At 52.9% G+C, this 13,811-nt stretch overlaps 1 protein-coding gene across 1 annotated transcript in view; it reads right to left on the bottom strand.

Moving 5' to 3' along the window:
* The window catches only part of ADCY6 (adenylate cyclase 6), a 16,679-nt gene extending 9,695 nt beyond the window's left edge, over window positions 1–6,984 (bottom strand). The window contains exons 1-3 of the mRNA XM_024736981.1: window positions 6,916–6,984; window positions 3,724–4,585; window positions 23–172 (exon numbers count right to left, since the gene is read on the bottom strand). Of these exons, the coding sequence (XP_024592749.1) occupies window positions 23–172; window positions 3,724–4,581 (1,008 nt within the window). The 5' untranslated portion in view covers window positions 4,582–4,585; window positions 6,916–6,984. The remainder of the gene's footprint in view (window positions 1–22; window positions 173–3,723; window positions 4,586–6,915) is intronic.
* Between the last annotated feature and the right edge of the window lie 6,827 nt (window positions 6,985–13,811).

Genomic DNA, 13,811 nt, shown 5'->3' with positions numbered 1-13,811 from the left:
CGGGGGGGGGGGGCAGCCCCACCTGCTGCCGCTTCTCCTGCTGCAGGTGCAGCCGGGCCTGGATGTAACCACGGGTCTCCTGAAAGGCCTGGCGCTGAGACACCTCGGCCGGGTAGTGTGTGCAGATGCCAATGACATTGGTGCAGAGGAAGAGCAGCATGTTGGCACCGAGCTGCGGAGGGGCGGCAGAGGCAAACGGTGACCACCCCCGACACACACAGGCACAACTAGCTAGGCTCTCTGTAGATGCACTGCTTCGGGGAGGAAGCCGGGATCCTGTGCCCTGTCTTTCCCAAGCTGTCCCCACCCCTGCAATACCTCCCCATCCCCACAGGACTCCAGCTCCCTGCCTGGATCACTCCACGGCTAGAAATGTGATCTTCTCACAGCTCCTGGGAGCAGAAGCACCCACCAGGGCCAGGTAGGTCACAGGGCCTGGGCCCAGCACACTGTCATTCCCTGCCCCACAAACACCCCAAACAAAAGACAAATGATGCTCCTTCTGCGTACGTGGTTCTCCTTACAGGACGACACCCAGGAGATCTGAGCTCTACATCCTCCTGCGAGTGCCCAGGACACGTCACCTCATCTCTAGGGGCCTGTTTGCTCATCTAGAACCTGGAGAGGGAGAATAAGATCTCCGAGGTCCCTCCCTGCCCTCACATAAATTAATATAATAATAATTTTATTATTATCATTACCGGAGCTAATTTGTTGCTTGCCTACAAATGTGCCTAGATTCTATAGGTGTCCTCCGTGTGATAACGAACGTACTTCTTACAACGCTATGAAATCAGTAGCACTATCTCATTGGAAAGGTGAGGGACTCAGGCACAGAGAAGCTATATGTAACTTGCCCAAGATCACACAGCTGGTAGTAGCCAGTGTGGGACTTGAGTCCAGGAGAGTCGGACTCCAAAGCTGTGTCCTAACCCTACTGTAAACTGCATTCCAGGTTCCCAGGATTCCTACTCACTCCACTCACCTAAGCTCTTGAGGCCCAGCCTCAGAACCCGGGCTTGGGAATCATCAATTCTACTGACACAAAGAACCCTTCGGAACTGGGATGGGGTGCCACCGTGCCTGGCCACCCCCGACACTCGGCCCAGCCAGGCCCCAAGCCCCAGGACCCCGATCCTAGGATGTTCCGCCCTCAGTCGTCAGCAGCAGCACTGACTGGAGAGCAAGTCTAAGGGAAGCCGACCTCAGTGTTTCTGGAAATTCAAGGGTTAACCTGGAACTTGTGGCTCCACCCCAGAGTTGGCTGGGGCAGGGCTCTGGTTTGGGGAGAAGGGAGGGCAAGAGCACCAACTGGAAGCCAGGAGTTCTGGGCTCTTCCCGGAACCAGAACTAGTCCTGCAAACTTGGGCATGTCACTCAGTCTCTGGGACCTTGGTTTCATTTTCCTTGGGTAAGATGGAGGGGTCCGGCGAACCCCCAGCCATCTCCAGCTCCCGTCCTCTAGGATTGGCCTCCCAGCTTCCCTTCTCAGTCCAGCTCACCAGGGGCCCCCCTCCCAGGAGCAGGGGTGAAGAGGGGGGCACACTATCTCCCCCGGGGGTTTCTAAGAATAGCCCCCAGTGGGGGAGAAGGAAAGGGGGGCAAACCAGGCAACTTCCCTTCCTGGCCCCAGGAGCCCAAGAGGAAAATGTGAGTCATGGTGGAGGGAAGGGGAAGGGGAACAAGAGACCGAAATAGATCTGTACACAGACCCCCTATCCGACTGTGAGAAAAAATGGATGTCAGGGCACTGTAGGAGACTCCAGGCTGGGCTGGGGCACTGGGTGAAACTGCTCAGTGTGTCTGAGTGAGCAGGTCATAGGAGGAGGAAGGGGCTGGATCCGGGAAGGGGCTGACCAAGGAGCCTAGAAAGGAGGCCACAGCCCCACCCTACCCAGAAACCTGTAAGCCAGCTGGGTGCAGAGAACCTGTACGCCACCTGGATGTAGAATCTAGGCATGTTCTCAGCTCAGAGAAGTGGTATGGGCTGCCCTGGCCCCAAGGACTGACACAGGGCAGGGGCAGCTTTCTTCACTCGCCCACTGAGTGAGCCTGCAGCAGGGTGCCCCGGAGAGGCAGGAGACTGGTATAGTCCTGGCCTCCATGGGACTGCGCGTCCCCAGTCAGGCCCTGGGCTTGGCTCTGGGCACCATGCCAGCTGAGAGCAGGGAAGAGACACCCACCTACCCCAGCCAGCCAGAGAGGATAGGGGAAGGGAGGTACCACCTCCAAGCTCCTCCTTCCCCAAGAGGGCAGTCTAGCTCCAAAGCCCAGTGTGACAGCTACCCTGGAGAGAAACTGGGGGCTAGCAGTGGCAGAAGGACCCTGGCCCTTTAAGAGATCTGACAGTGCCCTGCGGGTATGTGCTCCACAAACAAACTGGCTATAAGGTTACTCTTAAAAAGGTACATTCTGTTCCACAGGCTGGGCAGGGAAGGGCATCATGCCAGAGCACCCAGCTTCGAACCCTGGGAGCCCCAGGCAACTTCCTCTTTGTAGGTGGGGCTGGGGTGGGCTATAGGCCATAAGCCCTGGGCAAAGCAGAGGCTGGCTCCCTCAAACCTTGAGCGAGACAGAGGACAGCACCATCTAAACCAGGGTGCCAATGGAGGGATCTCGAGGTGTGCTGGCTGGGGGGCTGTGCCTACAGCCGCCTCTAAAGGATCAGCTGGGCAAGAGCCCCTGTCCCTGGTCAGGGGGATGACACAAGACAGCCAACACCACCAGCTCATATCTCTCTGCAAGGGACATCCGGAAGTCCCTTCACTGGGAACCATCCCCTACAGCATCCCCGCAGCTCCCTGCCTCCAGGTGAGAGCGCTACCCTGTCGGCTTTTAATCCACTCAGAGAGGGTGGGGCCCTGAGAGCAACTCCATGAGGTAGCTACTATTTTTATCCCAGTTTTACAGACTGGGAAACGGAAGGCTGGGAGAGGCAAGGTTAGCTGTCTAGGATCTCACAGAGAAGAATGCAGCCCACTGGACAACCAGGGCTGCCTGCAGCCAAGCCTCTGCGACAGCCTCACCTCACACACCACTCTGAAGCCAGAGGTGGAAGCCCACAGGGGCAGAGAGCCTCAAGGCAGGCTGCCAGAGCCCTGGTGCCCAGTGGGAAGAGGGCGGGATGCGGTCGGAGACTAAAGCCCCTCGTCAACAGTCCAGCCCCAAACTACTCCTGGCCCAGGACAGAACTGACCCACTCACCACCTTCCCTGTCCTCCCGGAGCTGGCCTCAGTCCAGGAGAGAGGCAACTCCTCCCTTGCTAACTGCATCCAAAACCTACTCGATCCCTCCAGATCGCCACCTAGAGCTGCCCTGCAGGGAAGGCACCAGGCCCTGAGTCTCAAGTGTCAACTTGGGGCCAGAGATGCCAAAGTCCGGATGTAGCCTACCCAGCCCCCTCAGCCCTGCCCCAACCCTGGGGCTGAATGTCACCTGCCCACCTCCAGCCTCACATTGGGTCTCTACAGATTTCAAGGGCCTCAGGCTAAAGAGCTGTAGACTGTGGCCCACGGGGACAGAGCACAGGCTTTAGGTTCTGACGCCTTCCCTTCCCTTAGCAGTGCCTTCTGCCTCAGATCCGAAATGGAGACCCACCCCTCCTCCCAGATACAGCCAGACATCCCTCTTGCGTGTCCCCCCGTGACTCTCCCACCCTCGATTAGCAGACCCCTTCTCATTCCCACACTGGTGCCCCCACGCCTACCTCCCCGACCACCCACCTGCTTCCAGAGGAAGGCGTCACCACGGTTGAGTTGCCAGGCCAAGATCAAGTGCAGGGTGGAGAGGCCCAGGCCACTGAAGACAGCGGCCCGCATGCGGATGGGGAGAAGCGTGTAGGTGATGTAGACGAAGAACATGGGGCACCAGAGGCCTACAGAAGGGCTGCGGGGGCTGGCTGTCAGGGCGCCGCCGACCTGCACGGCTGCCAGGATGCCCAGCACCACATAGCTCACCAGCCACATGGAGTCCTGGCGGAAGCTGTGTCGATTGCACACCACCATGAGTGCCACGAAGAGGAGGGCGGCGCAGGCCAGCAGGGCCACATAGGCAGGCTGAGGGTGGGCAGGCGCCGCGTGGAAGGCCAGCAGCACGGCCATGAGCAGCACGAGCACTGCCATCAGCAGCGTCAGGCTGCTCTGGTTCATCTGGAAAAAGTACCTCTGGTACAAGCGCTCCAGCTTGGCCGAGCGGAACTGCTTCGACTGGAACACCTGCGCCAGCCGGCGCCAGCAAGCTCGCCTGCTCCTGGCGGCTGCATCGGGGGCCCCCTCAGCGGCTCCGACTGCCACGGTCGCCTCGGGGTCCTCGAAGCCCAGGGCCACGGCCCGCAGCCCCAGCTCCAGGCCCTTGCCTGGGCCACCCCTCCGGATGAAGGCCTCATCCTGCCAGGGGCACCGAGGCGTGGCTGCGGGGGTCGGGCTGGGTGGCTGTGCACCCTGAAAGCAGCTCATATAACGGGGTGTGCAGAAGCCGCTGGAGCGAGTCCCGCGGCGTGGACGCTTCTGCCCATTGCGCTCGCCCCAGGCTGTTTTCCGTTCATCCACTTTGGGGACCAGGAGGCCACTAAACCATGACATCCTGCTGGGAGGAAAGGAATGAGGTGGTGTTAATACCATCGTTACTGCCGCCACCAGCAGCTTTCATTAACCGAGCGCTTCCCGCTACCAAGCTGAGCACCTCAGACGCATCCGCCTCCTGAAATGACTCTGAGGAAGACCAGGGTATCCCCAGCCACCAGGTGAGGAAACTGAGGCAGAGGGAGGTGAAGTCACTTGCCCGAGATCAAGCAGCCATACAAGTGTGAGAACCAAGATTCTAACCCAGATCTGTCTGACTCCAAAGCAGTTCATTTAAACATTCACCTCTTCCCTAAAAGGCACTGATTTCCTGGTGGTTACAGACCCACTCGAGTGCCTGTCAATGAGAAAAGCCGCCCAGCTCAGGAGAGAGAGAGCACAGCCCAAGCAGGGGCAAGCACCACCCCGCATGGGCAGACTGTTGACACTGGTGTCCCAGTGGAACGTGATCCTCTTGAGTTTTCAACAGAAGCTGAATTCTAAAAAATGGAGGCCTTAACATGACATCTCCTGACTTTTAAACATTGGCAAGTAATTCACATTTTTCAACACTGCAAGCCAAATAAATCACGTCTACGGAATGAATTCAGCCTGTGAGCTGCCGATCGGTGACCTCTGTACCACAGGGAATCTCTTTCCACATCCGTCCCCATCACACTCACACACCGTGCACACTTCACAGAGTTAAATTCAACTCCTCCCTCCGGTTACAGCTTCAACAAAACTTCCTCAGGAAGGTGTCCCAGCTCCCCCACCCAGACTAAGTTCGGTCCCCTGTTCACTCTCCATACATTTCCTCCGTGGTACTGATCACCATTATCATTAAATCATCCCTTGTTTAATGTGTGACTCTGCCCCTCTGACTATAAATGTTAGGAGGGAAGGGATGATATCTATTTTGCTCAGCGCTTTATCCCCACCCCAGGTACCCCAAATACTGAGCCTGGCTCATAGTAGGAACTCAACCAATTTATGAGTTGAAAAGAGAGAAAGAAACCAAGCTCAAGAGCACTGGTATAAAGAAGCTAACGTGAAATAATAATAACGATATGACTCTTCATCTTTCTCACTGCACTCCAGTCCTCTTAACCTCTTTGCTCTTCCCCAACACACCGTGCACGGGACAGCCTGGGACCTTGGTGCTTGCCGTTCCCTCTGCCTAGAATAAGAGCTCCTCCAGGTCACAGCTCATAAGTCGCCTTATCAGTGAGCTTTCCCTGACCACTCTATTAAAATAGCAACCCCCTTTCCTGGAGCTCCCTATCTCTCTCCCGAGCTTTATGCTTTATTTTTCTCCACAGCTCTTATCAGCAGCTGCCATTCTATATATTTTTCTTATTTGTTCATTGTCTGTCTCTCCTAACTGGAATGTCAACTTCATGAGGGCAAGGATTTTGGCCTGCTTTGCTCACTGCTACATCTGTAACTGGTAGGGTCTAAATAAATGTTTGTTGAGTAGATAGGCAGGTAGGTGGGTGGATGGATGGATAACACTCCCATGCACTTTCCCTCTGCTTGAAACTTTTCGAGGTCCTTTCACATACCTAAGTCCATCTGATCTTCACCAGAACCCTGTGAGGCTCGTCCTGTGGCCATCTGGGGCACAGGACAGATTTGACAGCAAAAAAAAAAAAAAAATGAACTGAGGTCCACGGTAATTTTATACAGCTGGCCCAAGTTCTAGAGAACACAAGTAATCAAGTCAGCCCCGTAATCTCACGTCTCCAGAAGGGAAGTGTCTTGACCTGGGGGAAGGGGAGGACTCCATGACAACACCCTCAATGTGTCTCCCAGCTGAGCCCAGCTCAGGAGGAGATGAGGCTGAGAGCACTGCCACCCATGGATGCCTGCATCCCCACCAGGGCCACCCTCCTCCATGCCCACGGGGCACCCTGAGGGGCTCCTCGTACTTAAACCTGCAGAGCTAGCAGCACTGACATTTGTACCCACTAGGGGACAAGGGGGAGAATACCCAGAGCTTGCCCCAGGTGGTCACAGGACCAGACGCTCAAGCCACAGAAGCAGTGCTCCAAGCAGACACCCAGGGGCCCACCAAGCAGAAGGCGGACTGGGGACCTCTCTGCACATGGGAAACCCCCATCTCTGGTACACCCTCCACTAAGTTCTCTTGGCATCCCTTCTCCTATATCCCACGGAGCAGCAGGCCCTTCAACCCCTTAACATCACCAACGGCACCATCTGGAGGGACAGATCAAAAATCCAAGACTTTTGGTCAGGCTGACATTTGGCAAAGGTCACCAGAGAAAGTCTGGCTCTTCAAAACACTTCATTAGAAACAAGATCTTTGGAGTGAGACCACGTTTCAAACCTTACTGTGATTCTCTGCTAGCCTCGCAGCCTTGGACAAGTTACTTCACCTCTCTATGTCACTTTCTTCACCTGTAAAATGGGAACAATAAGAGTTGCGAGGAAAGAATGTAACAGCCCCCGTCAGGCATATAGTACACACTCAATAAACATTAGCTCTTCTCCTCACTCTACACCACTTTGCACCCAAAACCCTGCCAGCGTCCAAGAGATAGAAAGACAGGAAAATTGTGAGCAAAAACCCACACCTCCCCAGCCAGTCAGACGCCCAGCCCTATCAGTCCCTGTGTCCTCGGCTGTCAGTCCTGAGAGCTGCGTGAGACAGAGCCCAGAGTAAGCAGGTTTCCCACTGCCCCCCATGACATTTTGCTTCAGCCTCCTCCCCCTCGCCAGTCCCCTGACCTGTCCTCACCACGCCCCCACCCCACTGGCCAGACCTCTGTTCCCAAAGGACCTGTTTCTGGCCATGCTCCCAGCCCCCTGGAAGCACAGCCTAGCACGTGGCTCGTACCCACAGAGGAAGGCGCGTACACTGTCCAGGGGAATGCATGACCCTCCCAAGAACACTCTGACCCCACAAGTGGATAGCTTCAGAGATCTGTAATTGTCCAACCAACTGCAACCATCCCACCCTGGGCTCCATTCCAGGCACTGCCCATCTTGGAGAACTTACTCCTGGCACCCCACGCCAGGCTGGTACGGCAGGGAACAGGGCAGGGCACTGTTCAAAGCCACAAAACTTCCCTATATGGGGCCCCAACCCTCCTTGTCCAGGAACCCATCACTATGAACCACAGACCACCTCCTTCCTCCCCAGAGATAGGCTCCTGAGCTTGTGCCTCCAACCCCCTCCTTCCCTGGGTCCTGGTTTCTTTGCTCTCTCTCACAGATCTGCTACTCCAGGCACCACCGGCTCCCAAGGATGGAGCCATGTCCATTCAGCCTGGCAGACCGAGGCCCAGTGTCTCTCAGACCCCAGGTCCCTCCTGAACCTGGATCCTCCAGCCTGAGACCCAGAGTCTGAAGCAGGCCAGGGCCCAGCCCCAAGGATGGCTCTGCAAGCTGCTTTGCCCAAACTCTCTTCCTAGTCACCTCCTATTCCCAAAAGGTGGCAAAAGGAGGCTCCAGGGGATTTAAAAGGACTTCAGAAAGTTCATGGAAGAAGGCACTGCCCAGGCAGGGCACTTCAGTGCCAGCACTGCCCACCAGGCTGGGACGTGGGCCTCAATTCCAGGCCTGTCCAGATGTAGAGAAACCTCCCCAGGGCCTGTATCTGGAGGTCCATCAACCCTTCTCCTCCTTTCCCCAGCCCTTGGTCTCCCTAAAGACTGCACTGAGGTCCCACCTCCACCCCAACCATACAAACCCCACCAGGGCCCTCCAGTCACAGGGGTACTCCGGTAAGCAGAGGGTATAGGAAAAGAGTCCACAGCCTGATTCCACCTCTAGCTTTTCAGTCAGGCCCCAGAGCCTGTTCTGAATAAAGTCTGCCCACCCTGCCCACCCTGCAGCGGGCCTGGACACCAGCCCTTTCATTCCCAAGGTCTGGGGTGAGGGGAGGGGGACTCTTGCAGACAGAGGGCATCCCTCCCTCCGCCCAGGCTGCCTCCCCTTCCCCGAAACACAATCACACTCTACCTCAAACTCGGAGGCTCACCCACAGCCCCGCTGCAAAAACCTCAGGACAGCCCCTCCCCCAGTACATGCCTCTCCCCCTCTTCCCAGCAAGCCGGGAACTCGCCCCGGGTGGAGGAAGGGAAGCACAGGGCAGGGCGTGAGGGTGGGAGCCTTGAGCCCCGGACCCTTCTGCTTCCCTGGGGAGTGTGGAGGGTGGAGAGAGGGTGCATTGCTAGGGTACTGAGAAATTGTTTGGGGCTTTTACTTCCCACGTTTTCAAGCACGGAGCTGCGGCCCCAGTTACCTGGGTGATGGGAAAATCTCGTGGAAGCTGCTTTAACCCTTTGAGGGTTAGAAAGATGGTGTAGCCAGAAAGAAGGAGAAGGTTAATAAACTCACCCAGGATGCAAGTGATTCTGACTTTAGAGGGGATGCCAGTCCTTCAGAGCTGGGAAGAGGGCAGCTTATCTGGCTTCCCTTGGAGGCGCGCTTGCCTCATCCAGACCTGTAGCTCCTCCTTCCCTTGGCAGCCCCTTCCCCACCCAAGGTCCCACAGCCTAGATAGCTGAAGCTGCTCCCTCAAACCCAGCCTTGCCGGTATTCTAGTCCTTCAAGGCCCAACTCTGGTCCACGCCAAGCCCCTACTGGGATTCCTAAGCCCAGGCCAGAGCTTGAGGCAGGGAAGAGAGGGGAAGAATTAAGAAAATCCATTTCAATCCCTTATCAGGCATACATGATTGCAAACTATCCACCTTGGCTAAATCATCACTCACTCTCTTGGAGCCTCATCTATAAAATAGGGATAAAACTATGTCTTGTCTTTCTTACAGGATGAGCTAGAAAAATGTTGGTTAAAATGTTTGAAAATGGGAAATGAAAATGAAAAATGGATAGTTTATTCTGCCATGTATGAGTCTCAGTTGTGCAGGCGTGGCCTGTAATTTGAACTTTGGGGCCTTTTTGCCTGACTTCTCCCTTCAAGTAGCCAGGCAAAATTTCCTTTCCAGTCTGAAACCATTATGTACCATTTATCTCTTAGAATAATATGTTTATGGGCTGTAAGGGGAAAATACAAAAGATAATTGAGGAAATGAAAAGGGTGTGTTATGAAATTTTATATTCTGGAATGGAAGGCTTTGTCCTTCATTTTATTTTGGAATAAAAAACAAATTTGGACACCAACCAAGTAAGCCGAAGAAATATGCTAGGGATCCATCTCTGGGTGCTTTAAGTCACACTGGCCTCCTCTACCCTAGTGTATGGCTGGTGTGTTAGTCTGGCTTCCTGAATTCCATTTCTGGTTCCTGGAGGGCAGGGCTGCCATCAGCACCTTTCTTTGATCCCCACCATCAGCACCTTTCTTTGATCCCCACCATCAGCACCTTACACTGAGGGTCTGTTTCTAGCACTATTGGGGCCTTAAAAATGATTCCAGCCCTTTATTTTACAGATAGGAAACATGACCTACTGCTAGGCACATGGGGAATATTCAATTATTAAAATTTTAATCTATAGAATATTAGAGTAGGAAGCAGTCATAAAGATTATCTAATTCAGCTGCTATACTTTTAGTAATCAAAATAGCAAGCACTGGGACTTCCCTGGTGGCGCAGTGGTTAAGAATCTGCCTGCCAATGCAGGGCACACGGGTTCGAGCCCTGGTCCAGGAAGATCCCACATGCCGCGCAGTATGCCACAACAACTGAGCCTGTGCTCTAGAGCCCACGTTCCACAACTACTGAGCCCGAGGGCCACAATTACTGAAGCCTAGAGCCCGTGCTCTGCAACAAGAGAAGCCACCGCAATGAGAAGCCCGCACACCTCAACGAAGAATAGCCCCCACTCGCCGCAACTAGAGAAAGCCCGCACACAGCAACAAAGCCAATGCAGCCAGAAATTAATTAATTAATTTTTAAAAAGCAAGCACTTATATATCATTTACTTGGTGCTGAGTAGTCATTTAAGCCCTTGACATAAAATAATTCATTTAATCCTCTTAACTTCATGATGCTATCATTATCGTCCTCACCTTGGAGTGAGGATGTACCTCACTTTTCCCATGAAAAATGAGACACAGAGAGGGTCAATAATTCCAACGTCAGAAAGTGGTAGGTCCAGATTCTGAACACATGCTCTCTGGCTTCAGAGTCTGTGTGTGTCACCACTGTGCTCTACTGACTATGGAAAACCAAGCCCCTGAGATGGGAATTGACTTGGCCACGATCACGCAGCGGATTGGTGATGGAAGGTGGATCAGAAACCCAATTTGTTTCTCTTTCCACTCAGCTTCACTATGGTTCTGCCTGTATGTATCACAGATGTGAGTTGTGCCTGTCCTTCCCTGATGTTCCCTCAGAAGCAGACATTCTTCTGCTGACAGGTGGCAACATTCTTCTCCCCTTTGGCTGTGGGGAGTGCATTGAAGGATGGGGACAGTGGGCCCTTGATCTGTAGCTTCTGACCCAAAAAGAGTGAGACCTGCCTCTAGTGACCAACTGTAGAGGGCCAGGGACTCCAGGTTAGACCATGGGTTAGAGTATGGGCCTTCCACCAGCACCTTCGTGAGAGAAGATTGCACGTGTGGTACATTTTTCAGCCAGATCACGTCCCTCTGAAATACACCAAGGCTGTTTAAAAGAGCTTGTGGGTGAGCAGCTTGGTAGGAAACATGGAATCTCGGAGACGGTGGTTCTCACACTTACCCTGAGCCCCTAGAAGAAATGGTACTCTTAGCAGAACATGGTGAAATATTAATATATTAAAAAACATAGTGTTGGGGGCTTCCCTGGTGGCGCAGTGGTTGAGAGTCCGCCTGCCGATGCAGGGGACATGGGTTCATGCCCCAGTCCGGGAAGATCCCACATGCCGCGGAGCGGCTGGGCCCGTGAGCCATGGCCGCTGAGCCTGCGCGTCGGGAGCCTGTGCTCCGCAACGGGAGAGGCCACAGCAGTGAGAGACCCGCGTACCGCAAAAAAAAAAAAAAAAATCGTGTTGTACTATGCCAGATCTAACAGACTCTAGAATCACAGGCACCAACGTTTTAGAAAAAAATATTGGGAAAACTTTAAAATTGAGAAAATTTTATTTATTTTTTTTTTCTTTGAACCACAATAAGATGGCTATTACTCAATTTTCATGGCAGAACACCTTGATCCAGCTGGGGGAACACCAGCCCTGCTGAACCTGGTTTGAGAGCCACTACAATAAGTGAAGTATTCAGAAAGGACCTCCTATCCCGGGCTGGACAATAAACAGCAGGTCAGGGATCAGCTGGAAGGTTTTAACCCTGACAAAGAGAAGAAAAAAAGAGAGCGAGGGAGGCAGCTGGCATGAGCTGTTTCTATTGCTCCAAGTCTAGCTTGATCTCAATGACTGTGGTTTTTCTCATACAGACCACAGTCACAGTCACAGGTATTATCAACCTCTCATTTTTCAGAAAGAGGAAATTCCTAGGAGAAGAATGCATTATATGTAAGTGCAAGTTCTATATACCCATAAGTGTATCTGGACAATGCTTGAAACATCCTGGAACATAACTAATGGATGGGCTTGAGTCCCCTGAGCCTTCCCTGGGTCGTTCGGGAAACAGCTAAGCAACCCTTTGCTTACTCCCTTTTACAAGGTAAATATTCCTTTTACGGTGCAAATAATCATTCCCTGACTCTTCTGTCTTAAAGATCAGATTTCTGTGCATTTCGTTTTTGGAAAGTAAGAAAAATATGTAAAGACAACCCACATTTGTATATCCCCTGTCCACTACACCACCACTACCCCAGAGACTCCTGGCTTCCTCTAGGTCCCAGGTTGGAGGAGGCCTTGGCCACCACGGGTCCCAGAACCACTACCAGCCATGGGAATGAAATGATTGACTCTAAACTCCAGATGGATACAAACTTCCTCATTCCTTAGCTTCCCATCTTTTTTTTTTTAATTAACCATTTTAGTTTTTTTTAATTTATTTTATTTTTGGCTGCACTGGGTCTTCGTTGCTGCACACGGGCTTTCTCTAGTTTCAGCGAGCGGGGGCTACTCTTCGTTGCAGTGTGTGGGCTCTAGGCACACAGGATTCAGTAGTTGGGGCGTGTGGGCTCAGTAGTTGTGGCTCAGGGGCTCTAGAGAGCAGGCTCAGTAGTTGTGGCACAGGGGTTTAGTTGCTCCGCATCATGTGGGATCTTCCCAGACCAGGGCTCGAACCCGTGTCCCCTGCACTGGGAGGTGGATTCTTAACTACTGCGCCACCAAGGAAGCCCCTTAGCTCCCCATCATTCATTCATTCTTTCTTTCTTTCCACAAATATTTAGCAAGTGCCTACTAAGGCCAGGTACTGTTCTATTCGTAGGTGCTGGGGATACAGTCGCAGCAGACTGGATCCCTATTCTCATGGAGCTTTCCTTCTAGTGGGAGGAGACAAAAAACAAATGAATACATGAGAAGATAGTTGATGGTGATAGGTGCGATGATGACAATTAGAAAAGGGGACAGATAGGAAGCAACTTCCTCTCTGAGGAAGTGATGTTTACATAGAGACCTGAATGACAAGGAATCAGCCATGCAAAATATATGAGTAAAGAGCATCCAGGCAGAGGGGACAACTAATGCAAAAGTCCTAAGGCAAAAGCAAGCTTACTGTGTTCAAGAAACAGAAAGCAGGTCAGGGAGGCCAGTGTGTTGGAGGAAGAGCCTAAAGATGACGTCAGGGAGGGAGCTATGCCCTAGCTGGTGTAGAAGCTCGTAAGCCAGGATGAGGAGTTTGGATTTCATTCAAAGTGTAATGAGCACCTTTGGAAGATGTTATGCTTGGAAGCAGCATGATCTGATTTATGCTTTTAAGAGATCATGTTGGCTGCTGGATGGAGAATAAATCAAGGGATCAAGAGATGCAAGGGAAACCACTTAGGACGCTATTATAGTGGTTCAGGTGGAAAAGATCTGTGCCTTAGACAAGGATGGTAATAGTGGGCTACTGAGAAGTGGAAGGACTCAGAAAATGTTTTGGAGTTGGAGTACCCTAATGACCTGCCTTGGTTCCTTCTCCGTGGTTTATCTGCAACAAATAATAATCCAAAACTGACAAATATGTATTGAGCAGCTACTACATGCCAGGCACCGTGCCTGGAAGTTACCATCCAGAGAAGACAAACCCCACCTTCTCCTGTCCTACTGCCATAGCCAGCTCTGGGTTGGGGAAGCTACTGCCCATCCCTACCCCTGCCCCATTTTCAGGGCCATAGGCACATCCCTCACCCCACCCCTGCACTCTACTCCAATGCTAAGCTGTAATTGAT

Source organism: Neophocaena asiaeorientalis, unplaced genomic scaffold (genome assembly GCF_003031525.2).
Source record: "Neophocaena asiaeorientalis asiaeorientalis breed wild unplaced genomic scaffold, Neophocaena_asiaeorientalis_V1.1 scaffold134, whole genome shotgun sequence".
NCBI lineage: Eukaryota > Metazoa > Chordata > Mammalia > Artiodactyla > Phocoenidae > Neophocaena > Neophocaena asiaeorientalis.
This window is presented reverse-complemented; position numbering and strand designations above follow the sequence as displayed.